We start from the raw sequence: 14,417 nt of genomic DNA on the forward strand, positions 1-14,417 counted from the left end.
TCCCCCCTCCCGCCTACAGCCGTCCACTGCGCCCCTGCCCAGCCCCCGCGCGCCCGCACACGCAGCCCTGCTTCCACGGGGGCCCAAGGCCGGATCTCGGGCGCCCGGGGACCCTGGGGTGCACGCGGGCGCGGAGGCCCCGTTTCCCGAGCTCCGAGGCTGCAATCTACAGCCGGGCGCAGCCGCGGACTCCCGGGCTCCCGGCTCCGCGGAGGCCACGCCCCCAGCCCGCCTCCGAGAGGACGCAGCGCTCTCATTGGACAGCGTGGCCACGCCCTCTGAGACGCGCGACTCCTCTCCCTCACGTGACTCCGCGCGGCCAATCAATATTTCACCGTGGCCTGGCGCTGGAGGCCCCGCCTCCCTTGGGCCCGCGGCCGCTGAAGCGAAGGGATTGGGGGATTGATTGGCCCCTGGCGCGACTCAGCCAATCCGGGTGCGCCCCGCTCCTCGAGGCCCCGCCCCCTGCGGCCGGCCGGGACGCGCGGCGGCCGCCGACTCGGCGCTGCCCGACGGACGCGGCGGGATGGACGCGGCGGGACCTCCCGGCGTCGGCGGGGACCCGAGCCCGCCGCACAGGTGCGGGAAGGAGCTGCGCCCACCCCCTCCGGGGAGCCCTCGGGGCGCTGTCGAGGGCCAGGGAGACCGGAGGGGCCAGGGGACCGATGGCCACTCGGGCAGGAGGCCCCTGGGGGCGGGGGTCCCGCCAGGCTGGACACCCCCGCGTCCGCGTGTCCCTCCCCCGCAGGGGCCTGCGGGACGCCGGCCCGTGGGCTCCGTCCGCGGTCCCGCAGGGCTGGTCCCCCGGGTCGGGAGGGACCCCAGAGGCGCTGCCTTGGGCCTGGTCTGGTCAGGAGAGGGGGAGGGAGAGGAGTTGGGGGGGCAGCTGGGGGTCAGGCAGCTCCCTGAGGGGCCTGGTCAGCGCTGGCCAGTGCTGCTGGGGGGAGGCGCTGTGGGCAGCGGCGTGGCGGGCAGCGGGGCTGGGCTGAGGCCAGAGGGAGGGGCGGGGGGGGGGGGCCGAGTGTGTGGCCGGGTCTCTGCGGGGTGGGCGCTAGGCAGACCCTCCGCGGGTAGGTGTGGTCTGGGCCGCCGGCACCACCTCACAGCGGTGCTGGTTTTGGTTTTGGTTTGGGCCCACACCTCGTGGTGCTCACGCGTGCTCCTGGTCCTGTGCTCAGGATCGGGACTTCACAAGGCGCTGGGGAGCCGGGGTCAGCCCCACCCTGTGCTGTGTCTCGGCCCCTCAAAAGGAGGCTTGAGATCCTTCACCACCCCTGATGTGCCCAAGGGGAGCCTGGCAAATAGCAGCAGGGGTGGGAGGGGGCTTGGGCAAGGGGGCGGGGCAGGGGTGGGAGGGGGTTGGGGGGGTCCTGGGGGGCTTCCTCCCTGAGCGTCCTCTCGCCCCGCAGGCAGGTGTACATGGACTATAACGCCACGACGCCCCCAGAGCCCGAGGTGGTGCAGGCGGTGACCGAGGCCATGCAGGGGGCCTGGGGGAACCCCAGCAGCGCGTACCCCGCAGGTACCCAGGTGGGGCCGGGTGGGCGCCGGCACCATCCGTCCAGGGGCAGGCTAGCGTGTTCTGAGCGCAGAGCGTCCTGCTACACACGAGCCCTGCAGACAGACAGACAGACAGACGGCCCAGGCTCAGGCGTGGCCCTGCGCACAGCTGACCCTGCTGTCGCCGAGTCCCACCAGGACGGCTGGAAACCAACCAAAGTTCTTCCTTGCTTTGGTTTATTCTTGGAGGGGCTGAAGGCGGCAGAGCAGTTGGGGCGCCAGCAGGTCGCTGCCCGGGGCCTGGCTCCTGGCACGGTCGTGGGCTGCGCTGTCATCTCGCTTGTTCAGTTTCACAAGCTGCCCCGGAAGGCTGGTCAGTCATTAACACCAGCTGCCCCCTCAGACCTCGGCTCCTGATTCCAGTAGCTGACCCGAGCGGGGCGCAAGAGAGTTCAGGAAAACCCTGGCATCCATGGGCATGTGTAGGGAGGGCAGGGGGAGGGACGGGGAGGGACAGGGGGAAAGAGGTGGGGGAGGGAGCCATCTTGGCCCAGGCCCCCTGTAGGACTCCCCGACCTCTGATCCCTGGTGGGCTTTCTGGAGGCAAGGTCTGGTCCCAGGGAACAGGGCGGCCCCTGGTGTCTCCCCCAGCCCTGCCCGAGGGGGATGGGCGGAGTGGGGGAGACGGGGTGTGGCCAGGAAGACTGCAGAGCCCTGCCGGGACTGGCACCAACACTGTCCCCGCCCCCCCCCACCCCCGCCTCTCCCTGAGGCCCCGCCAGGCCCAGCTGCCTTCTCTCCCAGCTGCTGTCCTGAGACCTGGACAGCCGCTGCCCGACAGGGTCTCCTCCCTGGGGGGGCCCAGGGCTCCCCTGCCTGAGGCCAGGCCAGTGGGGGGTGGGACCCGGCTCCACGCCCCGGGGCCTGCCCACATAGTCCATGGCCCTTCCTGGACCGTGTCCTCATGTATGTGCCCCCTGGGGGCGCCTGCTCGCCCGTATCTGAGTGCTCGAGGCTCCCGGCTCTGTGCTCGGGGATCGGGCCAGGGTGGCCACATACAGGCCAGCACCTTCCCCCCGCTGTCCCCCCTCCAGCCCGCGGGAGCTTGAGCGCATGCCCTGTTCTGGGGGGCAGCGCGTGGACTCGGGGAGCGTGGACACCTGCCCCTTGCCCCTAGGTCGGAGGGCCAAGGACATCATCAGGACAGCGCGGGAGAATCTCGCCAGGATGGTCGGCGGGAAGCCCCAGGACATCGTCTTCACCTCTGGGGGCACCGAGGTGAGCGTCTCCCCGGCCTGCGCGGGCCCTGGGCAGCCTACCGTGGAGGGACAGTTGGTCATCGGGAGACGAAGGGCACTGAAGAGAGACCGACACCCTCTGTTCCTCTTGCCGCCCAGGCCAAGTGAAAGGACTTAGTGAGGAAGGCCCCGCCCCCTCCCTCTGGGCATCCGAAAGAGCTGAGAGGGGAGGGAGGGAGGGGCGGGCCCAGAGCAGGGCGGGCTGAGCGGGAGGGCGCTGCAGAAGCTGGTGTCCACTGACCCCGTGCACGGGCAGGAATCTGGTGTCCATTAACTGTGCACGGGCGGGAATCTGGCGTCCACTGACCCCCCGGGGCAGGAGTCCGGGGCTGCCCTGGGGCCCTACAAGCCCTGCAGCTTCCTCAGCTCCTGCGGCTGCAACACGGCCAGGCTGGGGACTGCGGGATGCCGTCTTTGCCCAGAGGGTGGCCCTGACGTCCCCGCTGGCCTGGGCAGCTGTCTCCAGGCTCCAGCCTCCTGGCCGGGCAGCGCGGGAGTTATGGAGTCCGCCTGGGGCTCTCTCCGGCGCTGCTCAGGGCTGACCCGGGGCCTGGGGAGCCGGCTGGGTGGGGCCGGGTCAGCTGGGTGGGCTCCGTCCCCCCTCTGCCCCAAGAGCTTCCCGAGGCGCTTTCTCCTGGCTGTCCGGTGGGGGAGCGTCAGGCAGGGAGAGGGACGGAGGAGGGGCCGGCCGTGACGTGCCACTCCTCCCCGCAGTCCAACAACTTGGTGATCCATTCGGCCCTGCGACACTGGCTGCAGGCGTGCGGCCCGCAGCGTGTGGCGGGGACCCTGCCCCACTTCGTCACCTGCTCCGTGGAGCACGACTCGGTCCGCCTGCCCTTGGAGCACCTGGTGCGGGAGCGCGTGGCCGGTGAGTGACGCCCTCCCAGGCCGCCCAGCCCGCGCTGTGGGCAGAGCCCCAGGGCTGCCCGCGGACCCGGAGTTGGGGCAGCTACCAGGAAGCGTCACCATGGGCTTCACAGCCCCCGACTGACTGACCCCTCACTGCACAGGAGCTCCTCAGAGCCCCCCCTCGCCCGTTGTCGTCTGAGGGCGGGGAGGGGATGCGGGGACAGAAGGGCAGGCATGTCCCACGGAGGGTCCCCCGGAGCAAGTCCGGGGCGAGGGGCCCTGCGGTGCAGGAGCCGGAGGTGGAGCCCAGCTGAGGCCCAGGGGTCTCCGGGGATGTGTGCCCCCTGGGCACGTGTGAGTGAGGGGCAGGACATGGCGAAGAGGGCCAGCCCCACCCTTCCCCGGGGCCTGTCCACCACGCGGCTGTCCCGGGGCTCCTGCCCGCTCTGCAGGGCCCTCTGCGGCAGGTCCACCGCCTGCATGCCCCCCGCACTAAGCTGTGGCACCAGGGACCCCGGACTCAGTGCCACTGGGGTCGCGTCCAGTGTGTGGGCGGGGTTCTCCTGTTTTCTAGAAAGTTCTCTGGTCTCAGCTCTGTCCATTTGTCCCCCAGCCCCATGGTCCAGCTTCGCAGGGACAGGGGACAGGAGCGGCTGGCGGGCAGGGGCGCAGGGCCAAGTGAGGGGCAGTGATGAGGGTGCGGGTGGGCTCGGGTCAGGGGCCGGGGTGACCCCCACAGTCTATCACTCTGCGTGAGAGCGGGCTGGGCTCACTTGAGTCTCTTGTCTTCACCCAGAGGTCACCTTCGTCCCCGTGTCCAAGGTGAGTGCACGGGCAGAAGCCGATGACGTCCTGGCTGCTGTCCGCCCAGCCACGTGCCTGGTGACCATCATGCTGGCCAACAACGAGACTGGCGTCATCATGGTGAGTGACGGGAAGGGCCAGGGCCACTCTCTACCCCAGACTTCACACGACACCTACAGGCCCTGTCCTGTATACCACGGGTCACCCCACTGTCCCCTCAGACCCAGCCCACACTGTCCCCTCAGACCCCGACCCACTGTCCCCTCAGACCGTGCCCACTGTCCCCTCAGGCCCCGCCCACACTGTCCCCTCAGACCCCAACCCACTGTCCCCTCAGACCCCAACCACTGTCCCCTCAGACCCCACCCACACTGTCCCCTCAGGCCCCTCCCACACTGTCCCCTCAGACCCCGACCCACTGTCCCTCATACCCCGACCCACTGTCCACTCATACCCCGACCCACTGTCCCCTCAGACCCCGTCCCTCACTGTTCCCTTAGGCCCATCCCCTGCTCTTTCCTCAGACCCTGTCTCCTGCAGTCCCCTCAGACCCTGTATCCAGTGTACCTTCAAACCTGCCCCACTGTCCCCTCACACCCCGTCCCCCTCAGGCCCCACCATCTCCAGCCCTGGGTCCCTTCCCCGCCGCCGGCCACTCTCCGCTTGTCCCCGCAGCCCGTGCCCGAGATCAGCCGCCGCGTCGCAGCCCTGAACCCCCAGCGCGTGGCGGCCGGGCTGCCGGCCATCCTGCTGCACACGGACGCGGCCCAGGCCCTGGGGAAGCGGCGCGTGGACGTGGGAGAGCTGGGCGTGGACTTCCTGACCATCGTGGGTCACAAGGTGCGTGGGGAGGGGCTCTCGGGCTCTCAGGATGCGGACCCCGAGCCAGTGTCCCAGGAGCTCGGCACACGCGCATAGAGGGTTCCAGAAGGTCTCGGCCGGGCAAGTGACCGGCGTTTCCTCTCAGTTCTACGGTCCCAGGATCGGCGCGCTGTACATCCGTGGGCTCGGTGACCTCACCCCGCTGTACCCCATGCTGTTCGGGGGTGGCCAGGAGCGCAACTTCAGGCCAGGGTAAGGTGGAGGGGGACAAGGGCCCTTACCTGTGTCCAGGAAGTGGGGACACGCAGAGCGGCCCTGCCTGCGGAACGGTCAGGGGAGGCCCCGCTGGCCGGCTGCGTGGCGTCCGGCCCTGGCATGGCATTAGGCCACTGAGGGCCGCGCTGGTGCCGGAAGGGCCCCAGTGAGATTCCTGGGCTTGGCCGCCGGTGCCCGCGTCCCCGTCGTCGTCACTCGATGAGGGTGGCCCACGGGCAGTGGGATGTTTGTCAGAAACCAGACGCAGGAGTGGCGTGGGGTGACCTTCCTGCGTCACCTTATACCCCCGGGCTCAGGTGCAGGCCCAGGAGGCCTCAGAAGCATGAGGAGGCTGAGGAAGGAGCCGGGGGACCCCACACCTCCCCCTCTCGGCTCAGGACCCTCCCAGGCCTGCACAGGGCCGAGGGGCAGCAGGACCCAAGGCTAGTGCGAGGCCAGGCAGCTGACAGGGGAAGCCGGGGTCCAAGTGAGTGTGTGGCCTGTGGCCGCAGCGGGCAGTCGGGGAGTAGCTGAGCAGAGGAACGTGTGCCTGAAGGACGTGACCCTCATGGGACAGGGAGGGTACCGCCCGGAAGTAACCAGCTGGTGCTGCAGGAACTCGCTTCGGACGTGATGGAGGAGAGGAAAGGCCAGAAGGACACCCTGCATGGGCCTCCGTCCGCCAGGAGTCAGCCCTGAGCACTGCATAGGGCATCCTACAGGGCATCTGTCACAGGAGGCAGGGCTGGCCAGCTCTGAAGTTACAGAGTAACAGGAGGGAGTAACAGTAACAGGGAGTAACAGAGTTTGAGTAACAGTAGCAGTCAGCAGTGCCGGAACAGGTGGCCGAGAAAGCTCCTGGGACAAGGGTGGGTCCTGATGGGGCCAGACGGAACCCTGAGCCCCGAAACTCAGTGCAGCTGGGAGGGGAGAGGCGGCCACTCACGGGCCCGCCAGTCCCCTGCCCTCAGCAGGCGGAACCTGACAGAAGTCCCAGCGGAAGTCCAGGGCATGGGCCGAGCACAGGAGGGCGAGTAAGGTGTCCCCTGGCCCTGCCAGAATAAGCCTCCAGATGTGACCCCGTTGAGAGAGAAGGTGAACCAGTGGCAGCGGCCAGGCCTCTGCACAGCCCGGCGGGACTCACTCACCAGCACGCGTGTGCACGGCAGCTCAGACATGAGGGCAGTGGTTGGGCAGTCTCAGGGACGGCTGGGCAAACCCTGTGAGCAGACAGCAGCATGCGGATAAGAACACCAGAGTCAGCACCTCGCCAGGTGCCCGGGGACAGCCCTGAGCCTCGGACCCTACACAGAGCTAACTCGGACGCACTGGGAGCCGGAGAGGCAGTGCAGTGCAGTGGGGAGCGCTTGCCCGGCGCGCGGCCAGCCTGGATCCCGTCCCCAGCACTCCATGTGGTCCCTGAGCCAGGAGGAGGCTGGAGCACAGCTGGATGTGACCCCCGGCCCCCCAGAAGGGGACTGAACAGCCCACGATGAGACCAGAACCCATGGGACACAGGGGAAATGCGCCAGGCTCTCCAGTGTGGCCTCAGAGCTGTCCGTAGTGACCGGCTCCTGGCGAGATGGCAAAACTGAGCACTACAGCGGGGCCCTATGAACTTACGCCAAGGTTAAAGGACCCGGGGCTGAGGAAACTCGGCCAGAGCTCCGAGGTGCCCCCGCGAGAGGAGGAGGAAGTAGGTGCAGTCACGGCGGGTGAAGGAGCCCAGGCCACAGGCCCGCGGGCGGGTCAGGGTCGGGCCAGGGTCGGGCCATCACCCCGCCGGGGGAAAGGGCCCTCGGCGCAGGTGCCGTGTCTCCCGGGTGCCCCGCAGATGAGCGCACAGTTGGCTGTTTCAGCAAAGATGGAATCTTGCGTTTCCTGCTACGAGGGGAGCTGGAGCGCGCCAGGGCAGGTGAACTAAGCCCGCGGGAGAAGAGCAGACGCCGCGTGTTGCCAGGTGGTGTCACTCGCTTGTAGTGAGACAGGAAACACACAGTGTCACGAAGCAAACCCTTGGCCTCGAGTGTGAAAGGCCCGAGGGCTACGGGGAAGGTGGAGGGACAGTGACCTGGGGGCAGAGGCGGGTCCGAACCATCCTAGGGACGCCTGACCCGCAGGCAGGGCCTGTGCGTGAGGGCAGAGGCGAGCTGCTGTGAGGCGCTGAGCAGGGGCGCGGGGCGCTGGGCGCTGGCCCTACGCGGCCGACTCGCCGGTGCCCTGGGCCTCTACTGGTGTGGCCAGAAGGAAGGAGTCTTCATGCAGCCAGCCGCATTTCAAACCCTGGCACCGTGTAAGGGTCCCGAGGCAGCACCAAGGGTGACCCCTGAGCTCCAGGGTGTGGCCCTGAAACACACATAACGCTCGGGTACAAACAGAACAAGACACGCCAGGGCCCGCATCAGGAAGCATGATTCCATGACACTGAGATGCCATGACGTGTGAGACCCCGGTGACATCATGAGACCACATATATGTGAGATGCTGTGATACGTGAGACACCATGACACATGCAAGATGCTGTAACGTGAGATCCCGTGACGTGTGAGGCACCTTGCTGGACAGTGTGACAGTGTCCCAGAGTGCCCGGCACTTGGATCTGGCCAGAGCCCAGCACGCAGGTCAGGGAGACCACAGTGTCCGGGCGCCAGAGCGGCCTGTGCTGGCCGGACACCGTGGTCGGCCTCCCGCCCCCGTTGCCACTAAGAACCGTCCTGAACGGGAAGGGGAAGCTGGGCCGTTACTGACCTCGGCATCCTCAGGGCCACAGACCTGGCGAAGAGCTGCAGCCTGGGAAGAACGGATGCGTCTGATTCAGCACTGACGAATCTAGATGATAAAAGTCCAAAACTCAACAGCCACAACCTCCCCAAGAGTGTGGCTCTGACGCAGGAGGCCCCACAGCCCACACACCCTGACGGGCCGGTCAGAACACGGGCGGGGGGGCTGTTGGCGCCTTGGGGTGCGCATGACAAGGTTGTTGGCTAAGGGAGAGGGTGTCGCTGGGGAAGGGCCCGGGCCAGGGTCCTGGTGCCAGGCTGTGGCGGAAGGACCCACGGAGGGGGAGCTGGGCACCACCGCCCTTGTGCCCGGAGCCCACTTCTGCCCTTCTCCGAGGCCTTCCCCCGGGACATGGGGTCCCCGCGTCTCCCTGCCCTGTCATTGGCGGAGCCCGTGGGCAGTGCCGAGCAGAGAACCTGGTGCCGCCGAGGGGATGACACTGCTGGCGCCCAGTGGCACCGGGAGGCCGCGCCCACCGGGTCCGGCACTGTAGAGTCCCTGAGCCCACCCTGAGGACGGTGGGATGTGCCCCCCGAAGTGGAACAACCTAGCCGTGCCTCCCTCTCCCTGGGCTGGGGCCGTCCTCATGTTCCTGCGGGCACAGGCGTCCAGCGAGCATGGCGTCGCCCTGCCCGTCGCTGTGGGCACCCGCGTGGCACTGCTGCCTTGTGTCTTCCAGGACCGAGAACACGCCAATGATCGCCGGCCTCGGCAAGGTAGGTGGCAGGATGCTTCCGCAGCCCCCGCTTCTCTGTCCCGCCTGGCACAGCACCCTCGGCCCAGCAGGGTGTCGGCTGGGCTTGCCAAGTCCACGGCCTTAGAGTCAGATCCGGGCCGTGTCCCCGTCCAGCTGACCCCAGCCCAGAGTGACGGTTTCGTGACTGTCCCGGGGTGCCACTATTGGAGCGTTGTCCAGCTCAGGTGAGCACGAGATGGAGCTCTGGACCCCACATGTGGGGTGTCCTGGGGAGGCGAGGGGGCGTCAGAGAGTACAGTGGCTGTGACCACGCATAGTGGACCCGGCATCCCAGGTGGTCCCTCGGGCCCCCCAGCCCCCTCCTGAGCACTGCCAGGTGTGGCCCCAAAACCAAAATTAAAAGCTTTCAGGCGAAGTCAGTGGGGTCCAGGGGTCCCTCACGCCCCTGGGTGCCCTCCCAGGCTGTGGTGGGTCCCGGGGCCCTGTGCCCGGAGGGGCGGCCAGCCGGGCAGCCTCCCACCCACTCCCCCCGCGGTCCCCGTGACTGCCCCACGCTGGGGTGCGCCAATAAACGATGCTGTGGAGACGCCTGAACCTCGATGCTTGGCCTGGAAATGAGCTTGGGGAGGGGGGCTGGGCAGTGCCCACCTGAAGGCGGGTCCCCAGGGAGGGAGATGCTGCGGGCGGGGCCGAGGCCACTCCGACGCCCTCTGAGACCACCTTCCCCAGGAGGAAGAGCACAGGTGGTGAACAAACGCCGGGGCTCCCCTCAGCTGGGGCAGCTGCTCACGGCAAGAGGCCGCCCTGCTCTGCTCCCACCCCACATCCTCCCTTCTAGAATGTTCTCTGCCACCATAGCGGGGTCAGGTCTCCCGGCCCAGCAGCCCCCCACAGCCTCTCGGCCACCACCTGATGGGGTCTGGCCTGTCCGGGGCGTCCCCTGCTCCCGGGCGACCGGCCCCCACTGCCTGCTCTCACCCAGGGCTCCCACCCCTGCCATGACGCTGGGTTCCGGGTGCTGCCCCCACGCCCCCCAGGTCACCCTCTGACACCAGCCCAGGTGACAGGCCCCTGGCCACTGCGTCCCCCTGGGCTCCCCGAGTCCGGCCGCCCCGGGGGGTGGTGGGGTGCCTGCTCTGCCCGTACCGTCCGTCCGTCCATCTGGAACGAGGTCCAGGATTGCTCCCCGGACACTCCCTGTTGAGCGAGTTGGGGGACAGCCCGGCACAGCCAGGGCCTGTGAGGCTTCAGATGCCGTCGGGAGGGGACGCGGCCAAGCCCAGGTCTCGGCCGGTTACAGCGGGTGCCTTGCCCCCCCCCATATCACGGCGTCCCGCACCCCCAGGCGGCCGAGCTGGTGACCGAGAACTGCGCAGCCTACGAGGCCCACATGGGAGCCGTGCGCGACTACCTGGAGGAGAGGCTGCTGGTGAGGGCGGGGGAGCCTGGGGGGAGGAGGGATGGGCAGGATGGGCCGGGCTGCGGGGCTGCTCCCACACAGCGGGTGCCCTGCGCCGGCGATAGGCCGTGCCTTGCGTGGAGCTTGGGGGCCGCGGGTGACGGACGCTCCTCGCGCCCCCCAGGCTGAGTTCGGCCAAAGGATCCACCTCAACAGCCGCTTCCCAGGCACCGAGCGACTCCCCAACACCTGTAACTTCTCCATCCGGGGACCCCAGCTGCAAGGTGATGCCCGTGTCCCCTGGCCGCCCCTGCCGAGGGCCCCCAGGGCATCCCAGTGCTGACCCTGACAGACCCCTGAAAGGAGGCAGGGCCCCCAGCCCCCGCGAATCCATCTGCCCATTGCTGGGGGAGACCGGGGAGGTGACGGAGTCGGGCCTGGCCTCTGTTGGGACATTTGGGGTGTGGCTGGTGCCAGCACCCCGGGCTGGGGCCCTGCTGTGGGCACTCGTGTCGGGGAGGTTGGGGGCATGTGCAGTGCAGACAGGACCCCCGGCAGCCATGACAGCCCTCTTCGTCTCCCTGGTCACAGCGGCGTGTCCCGATAAGGAAGATGGGTCAGCCTATGGCCACAGCAGGGACGCTCCCCTGTCCTCTCCCCGTCCCCTCCCCTGTCCTCTCCCCTGTGCCCTCCCCTGTCCCCACCGTCCCATCTGCACCCTCACCTATCCTCTCACCTGTCCCTTCCCCTGTCCCTTCCCTTGTCCCCTCCCTTGCCCTCCCCTGTCCCCTCATCTTCCCCTTCACCTGCGCCCTCCCCCATCCCTGCGCTGGCAGCAGGCCGTGCCAAGCATGGAGATTGGGGTTCCCAGGGGGCAGGCTGGCCGGGGTCACTGTCCTCTCCCGGCAGGAGTCGGGGTGGCTAAGCTGGCTCTGGCGTCTCCTCAGGCCGCCTGGTGCTGGAGCGGTGCCGGACGCTGCTGGCCAGTGTGGGGGCCGCATGCCACTCGGACCAGGGTGACCGGTGAGTAGCCACCTACGAGCCCCGGGCCTGGGGGCGGGGCGAGCGGCCCTGGCCAGAAGGGCCCCGCAGGCGGCCTGAGACTCTGCCCAGCCTCAAGCCACCCCCGCCTGTGGCTCCTCCGGGCCCTCTGGGTGGCCGTGCGGGTGGGTTGAAGGTTGTGATCCCCACGTGGGTGAGGGGCCGGGGGGCGCAGCAGTGACAGCACTGTGTCCCCCCAGCCCGTCACCCGTGCTGCTGAGCTGCGGGATCCCGGCGGACGTCGCCAGGAACGCGCTCCGGCTCAGCGTGGGCCGCAGCACCACCCGGGCCGATGTGGACCTCGTGGTGCAGGACCTGAAGCAGGCGGTGGCCCAGCTGGAGGGCGGGCCCGGCGCCCAGGACACCCCATAGGGGGCCGGCCCAGCCCACAAGTCTCTCCAGCCTCCGGGTCTCGCCTGCCCACTGTGCCCGGCCAGGCAGTGCGTGCAGACGTCTGCCCGTGTGCATTGTCTGTGCTGGCGTGCCCAGAGTGACGTGTCCAGTATGTGGGCGTGTGTGTCCATGTGTGGTGTTCAGATGGGTGTGTGTCCAGGCATCCGGACACACACGTCTACGTAAATTACATGTTGGTGTTCTGGGTACGTGTCAGTGTGCATACACTGTATGCACTTGTGTTTGTGTACAACTGTCCATGTGCACACACAGTGTGCATGTGTTCATGTGTGTTTGTGCACAATGTCTTGTGCATGTGTGTTCAGATGTGTATTGTGTGAATATACTTGCATGTGGTTGCTCATGTTCATGTGTATTTGTGTGCAACATGGCATTTGTGCTCATGTGCATGTATACATGTGTGTACATGGGCTCATGCATATGTGGGCCCAGTGCAGCATGTTTGTGTGTGCACTGTGTGTACACATCCGTGTACATGCTACACACATGTTTTCATGCCTGTGTCAGTGCAGTTTTTATGTGCCCATGCATGTGCCCATGTTTTCATGTGTGTTGTACACATGCTGCATATGTGTTTCATGCATGTGTCAGTACTTTCACACATGTAAACATTGTTGTTTATTTACATGTGTGTTGGTGTTTGCATGTGTTCATGTGAATTTGCACATACTGCACACATGTTCATGCATGTGTGTATGAACACAGTGGGAATGTGTGCGTGCGTGTGTATATGTATTGATGTGAACGTGTTTATATATGTTCTGGTGTACATAGTGCACAACTGTGTTCACATGTGTGTCACTGCAGCTCTGCTCATTTGTATGTGTACATGTGCATGTGTGTCTGTATGTACATGTGTTCATGTATGTGTATCACTTTGTGCACTCTTTGCGTGTGTGTTCATGTGTGTGCTCGTGTGTGCCTTGAGCCCTCTCCAGGAGTGGAACAGCGGTGGCACACAGCCCGGGGAGCTGCCCCATCACCAGGGGAGGACGCTCCTGTCACTGCCATGGGTCTCTCAGGAAACATCGTTGCATCTGTGCCCCCCAGAAACCAGGGGGGCCTGTTGCGTGACCCCCCCCGGGAAGGTGGCGTCTCTGTCCAGTATGAAATGCTGGCCTCTGCGATGCCCATCAGCTGCTGGCGACACAGGAAAGCTGCCGTCCTGTCCCCACTGGACTCAAGGACACTGTGACATAGGAAGGCCACCATGGAGTTCTCAGGGACACTGACATAGGAAGGCTGCATCCTGTCCCCTGGAACTCTCGGGGACACTGACATAGGAAGGCCGCGTCCTGTCCCCTGGAACACTCGGGGACACTGACATAGGAAGGCCGCGTCCTGTCCCCTGAACACTCGGGGACACTGACATAGGAAGGCCGCATCCTGTCCCCTGGAATTCTTGGGGACACTCTGACATAGGAAGGCCATGTCCTGACCTCTGGAACTCTCGGGGACACTGACATAGGAAGGCCGCGTCCTGCTCCCAACTCCAGCCCCCCAACAACCCCTGTCCATCCCCCACCCCCCACCATGCTTCCTCTGTGGGTCCAGGCAAGGTCCACGCTCTGCTCGGTGCCCCCCAGCGGCCCCTGGCATGCCGACTGTAGGAGAGGAGGCTTCTGTCCGTGCATCCTCGGGCTGTCAGTCACTGGACACTGCCCTGCCCCAGTACTTCCTTTGCATCTGCAGTCGAGGTCTCCAGCCGGCCCCTCATCTGGGTGCCAGGTGTGTGCCATGCTGGGTCTGTGGGGGTGACGTGTGTGCCCCCGCTCAGCCCCACCTGAGTCCTGCTCACCTTGACGCTCATGCAGCCACACAGAGTGACTGTGTCTGCAGACACACACACATCTGGAGCCCGGGGCAGCCCTGCTGACTGCCTGGAGGAGGCGACCCTGAGATGAACCTATTGGAGCTAATAAAAGCCGACATCATGCTGCACGTTTGGGGTTTCTCTTGGGGTGTTAGGGTTGCCAGCGTAGCCTTGGGGTGGGGCGCCAGGATTGGGTATAGCAGACACGGGCGGTCACGCCCAGAACTGCCTCTGGTGCCATATCAGCTCGTTAACGGCCATGGTCCAGAGACTCGCATCAATCTCCAAAGAGATCAGCGAGCTGCAGAGATGCTCCTGACCCCAAGGTCAGCAACATCTCCAACACCACGGATACAGTGGGAGTAGCACAAGGCTTAGCCTGTGCCACGGGCCTGGGGTCTCTCCTGTAAGGCCTTCCAGGGTGATGTAACAGCCTTCACACACTTTCTGCTAAGGGAACTTTTTTGATAATTTTTAGCGAATTATTCATGAGCAATACAAAATATATCATTTGGGGCCGCTATTGGGGCAGGCTTGGGTGTGGTGGTCAGGAAAATGGGAAATAATGGTGGTGGGGAGATGTGATGGTGGTGGGGTTGGTGTTGGAATGTGGAGTGTAATAAATCCTGAATGACTTTATACAAATAAAAATTTAAAAAAGTTCCAGCTGGGGGAGAGCGCTGGCCTTGCACGTGGCCAACTCACACACCACCAGGAGTGACTCCTGAGCACTGCTGGGTG

The 14,417-nt window shown here is 66.2% G+C and overlaps 1 protein-coding gene across 4 annotated transcripts; it reads left to right on the plus strand.

Moving 5' to 3' along the window:
* The first annotated feature begins 438 nt into the window (after nucleotides 1-438).
* On the plus strand, nucleotides 439-14,222 carry SCLY (selenocysteine lyase). 4 transcript variants are annotated; one of them, XR_008627262.1, is made up of 13 exons: nucleotides 439-579; nucleotides 1,410-1,522; nucleotides 2,678-2,778; nucleotides 3,513-3,669; nucleotides 4,447-4,574; nucleotides 5,130-5,294; nucleotides 5,422-5,528; nucleotides 8,992-9,028; nucleotides 10,355-10,438; nucleotides 10,593-10,692; nucleotides 11,356-11,431; nucleotides 11,650-12,048; nucleotides 12,802-14,222. XR_008627262.1 is itself a non-coding variant. In XM_055120732.1 (12 exons), exons 1-12 carry the CDS (start codon nucleotides 527-529, stop codon nucleotides 11,819-11,821), a joined length of 1,293 nt encoding a protein of 430 aa, XP_054976707.1. In that variant the 5' UTR covers nucleotides 439-526; the 3' UTR covers nucleotides 11,822-14,222. The 4 variants fall into 4 exon arrangements, 1 of the variants encoding a protein (XP_054976707.1); XR_008627264.1 differs by having other exon boundaries at nucleotides 11,650-11,889; nucleotides 12,792-14,222; XR_008627263.1 differs by having other exon boundaries at nucleotides 11,650-11,889.
* Nucleotides 14,223-14,417: the final 195 nt, after the last annotated feature.

The sequence above is a fragment of the Sorex araneus genome, chromosome X (genome assembly GCF_027595985.1).
Source record: "Sorex araneus isolate mSorAra2 chromosome X, mSorAra2.pri, whole genome shotgun sequence".
NCBI lineage: Eukaryota > Metazoa > Chordata > Mammalia > Eulipotyphla > Soricidae > Sorex > Sorex araneus.

Bases quoted from the DNA above. Each gene is read 5' to 3' on its own strand.
- SCLY (XM_055120732.1), top strand. From the start codon at position 527: ATGGACGCGGCGGGACCTCCCGGCGTCGGCGGGGACCCGAGCCCGCCG. The intron at 5,295-5,421 runs GTGCGTGGGGAG...GTTTCCTCTCAG, and splicing joins TGACCATCGTGGGTCACAAG to TTCTACGGTCCCAGGATCGG. The intron at 5,529-8,991 runs GTAAGGTGGAGG...TGTGTCTTCCAG, and splicing joins GAGCGCAACTTCAGGCCAGG to GACCGAGAACACGCCAATGA.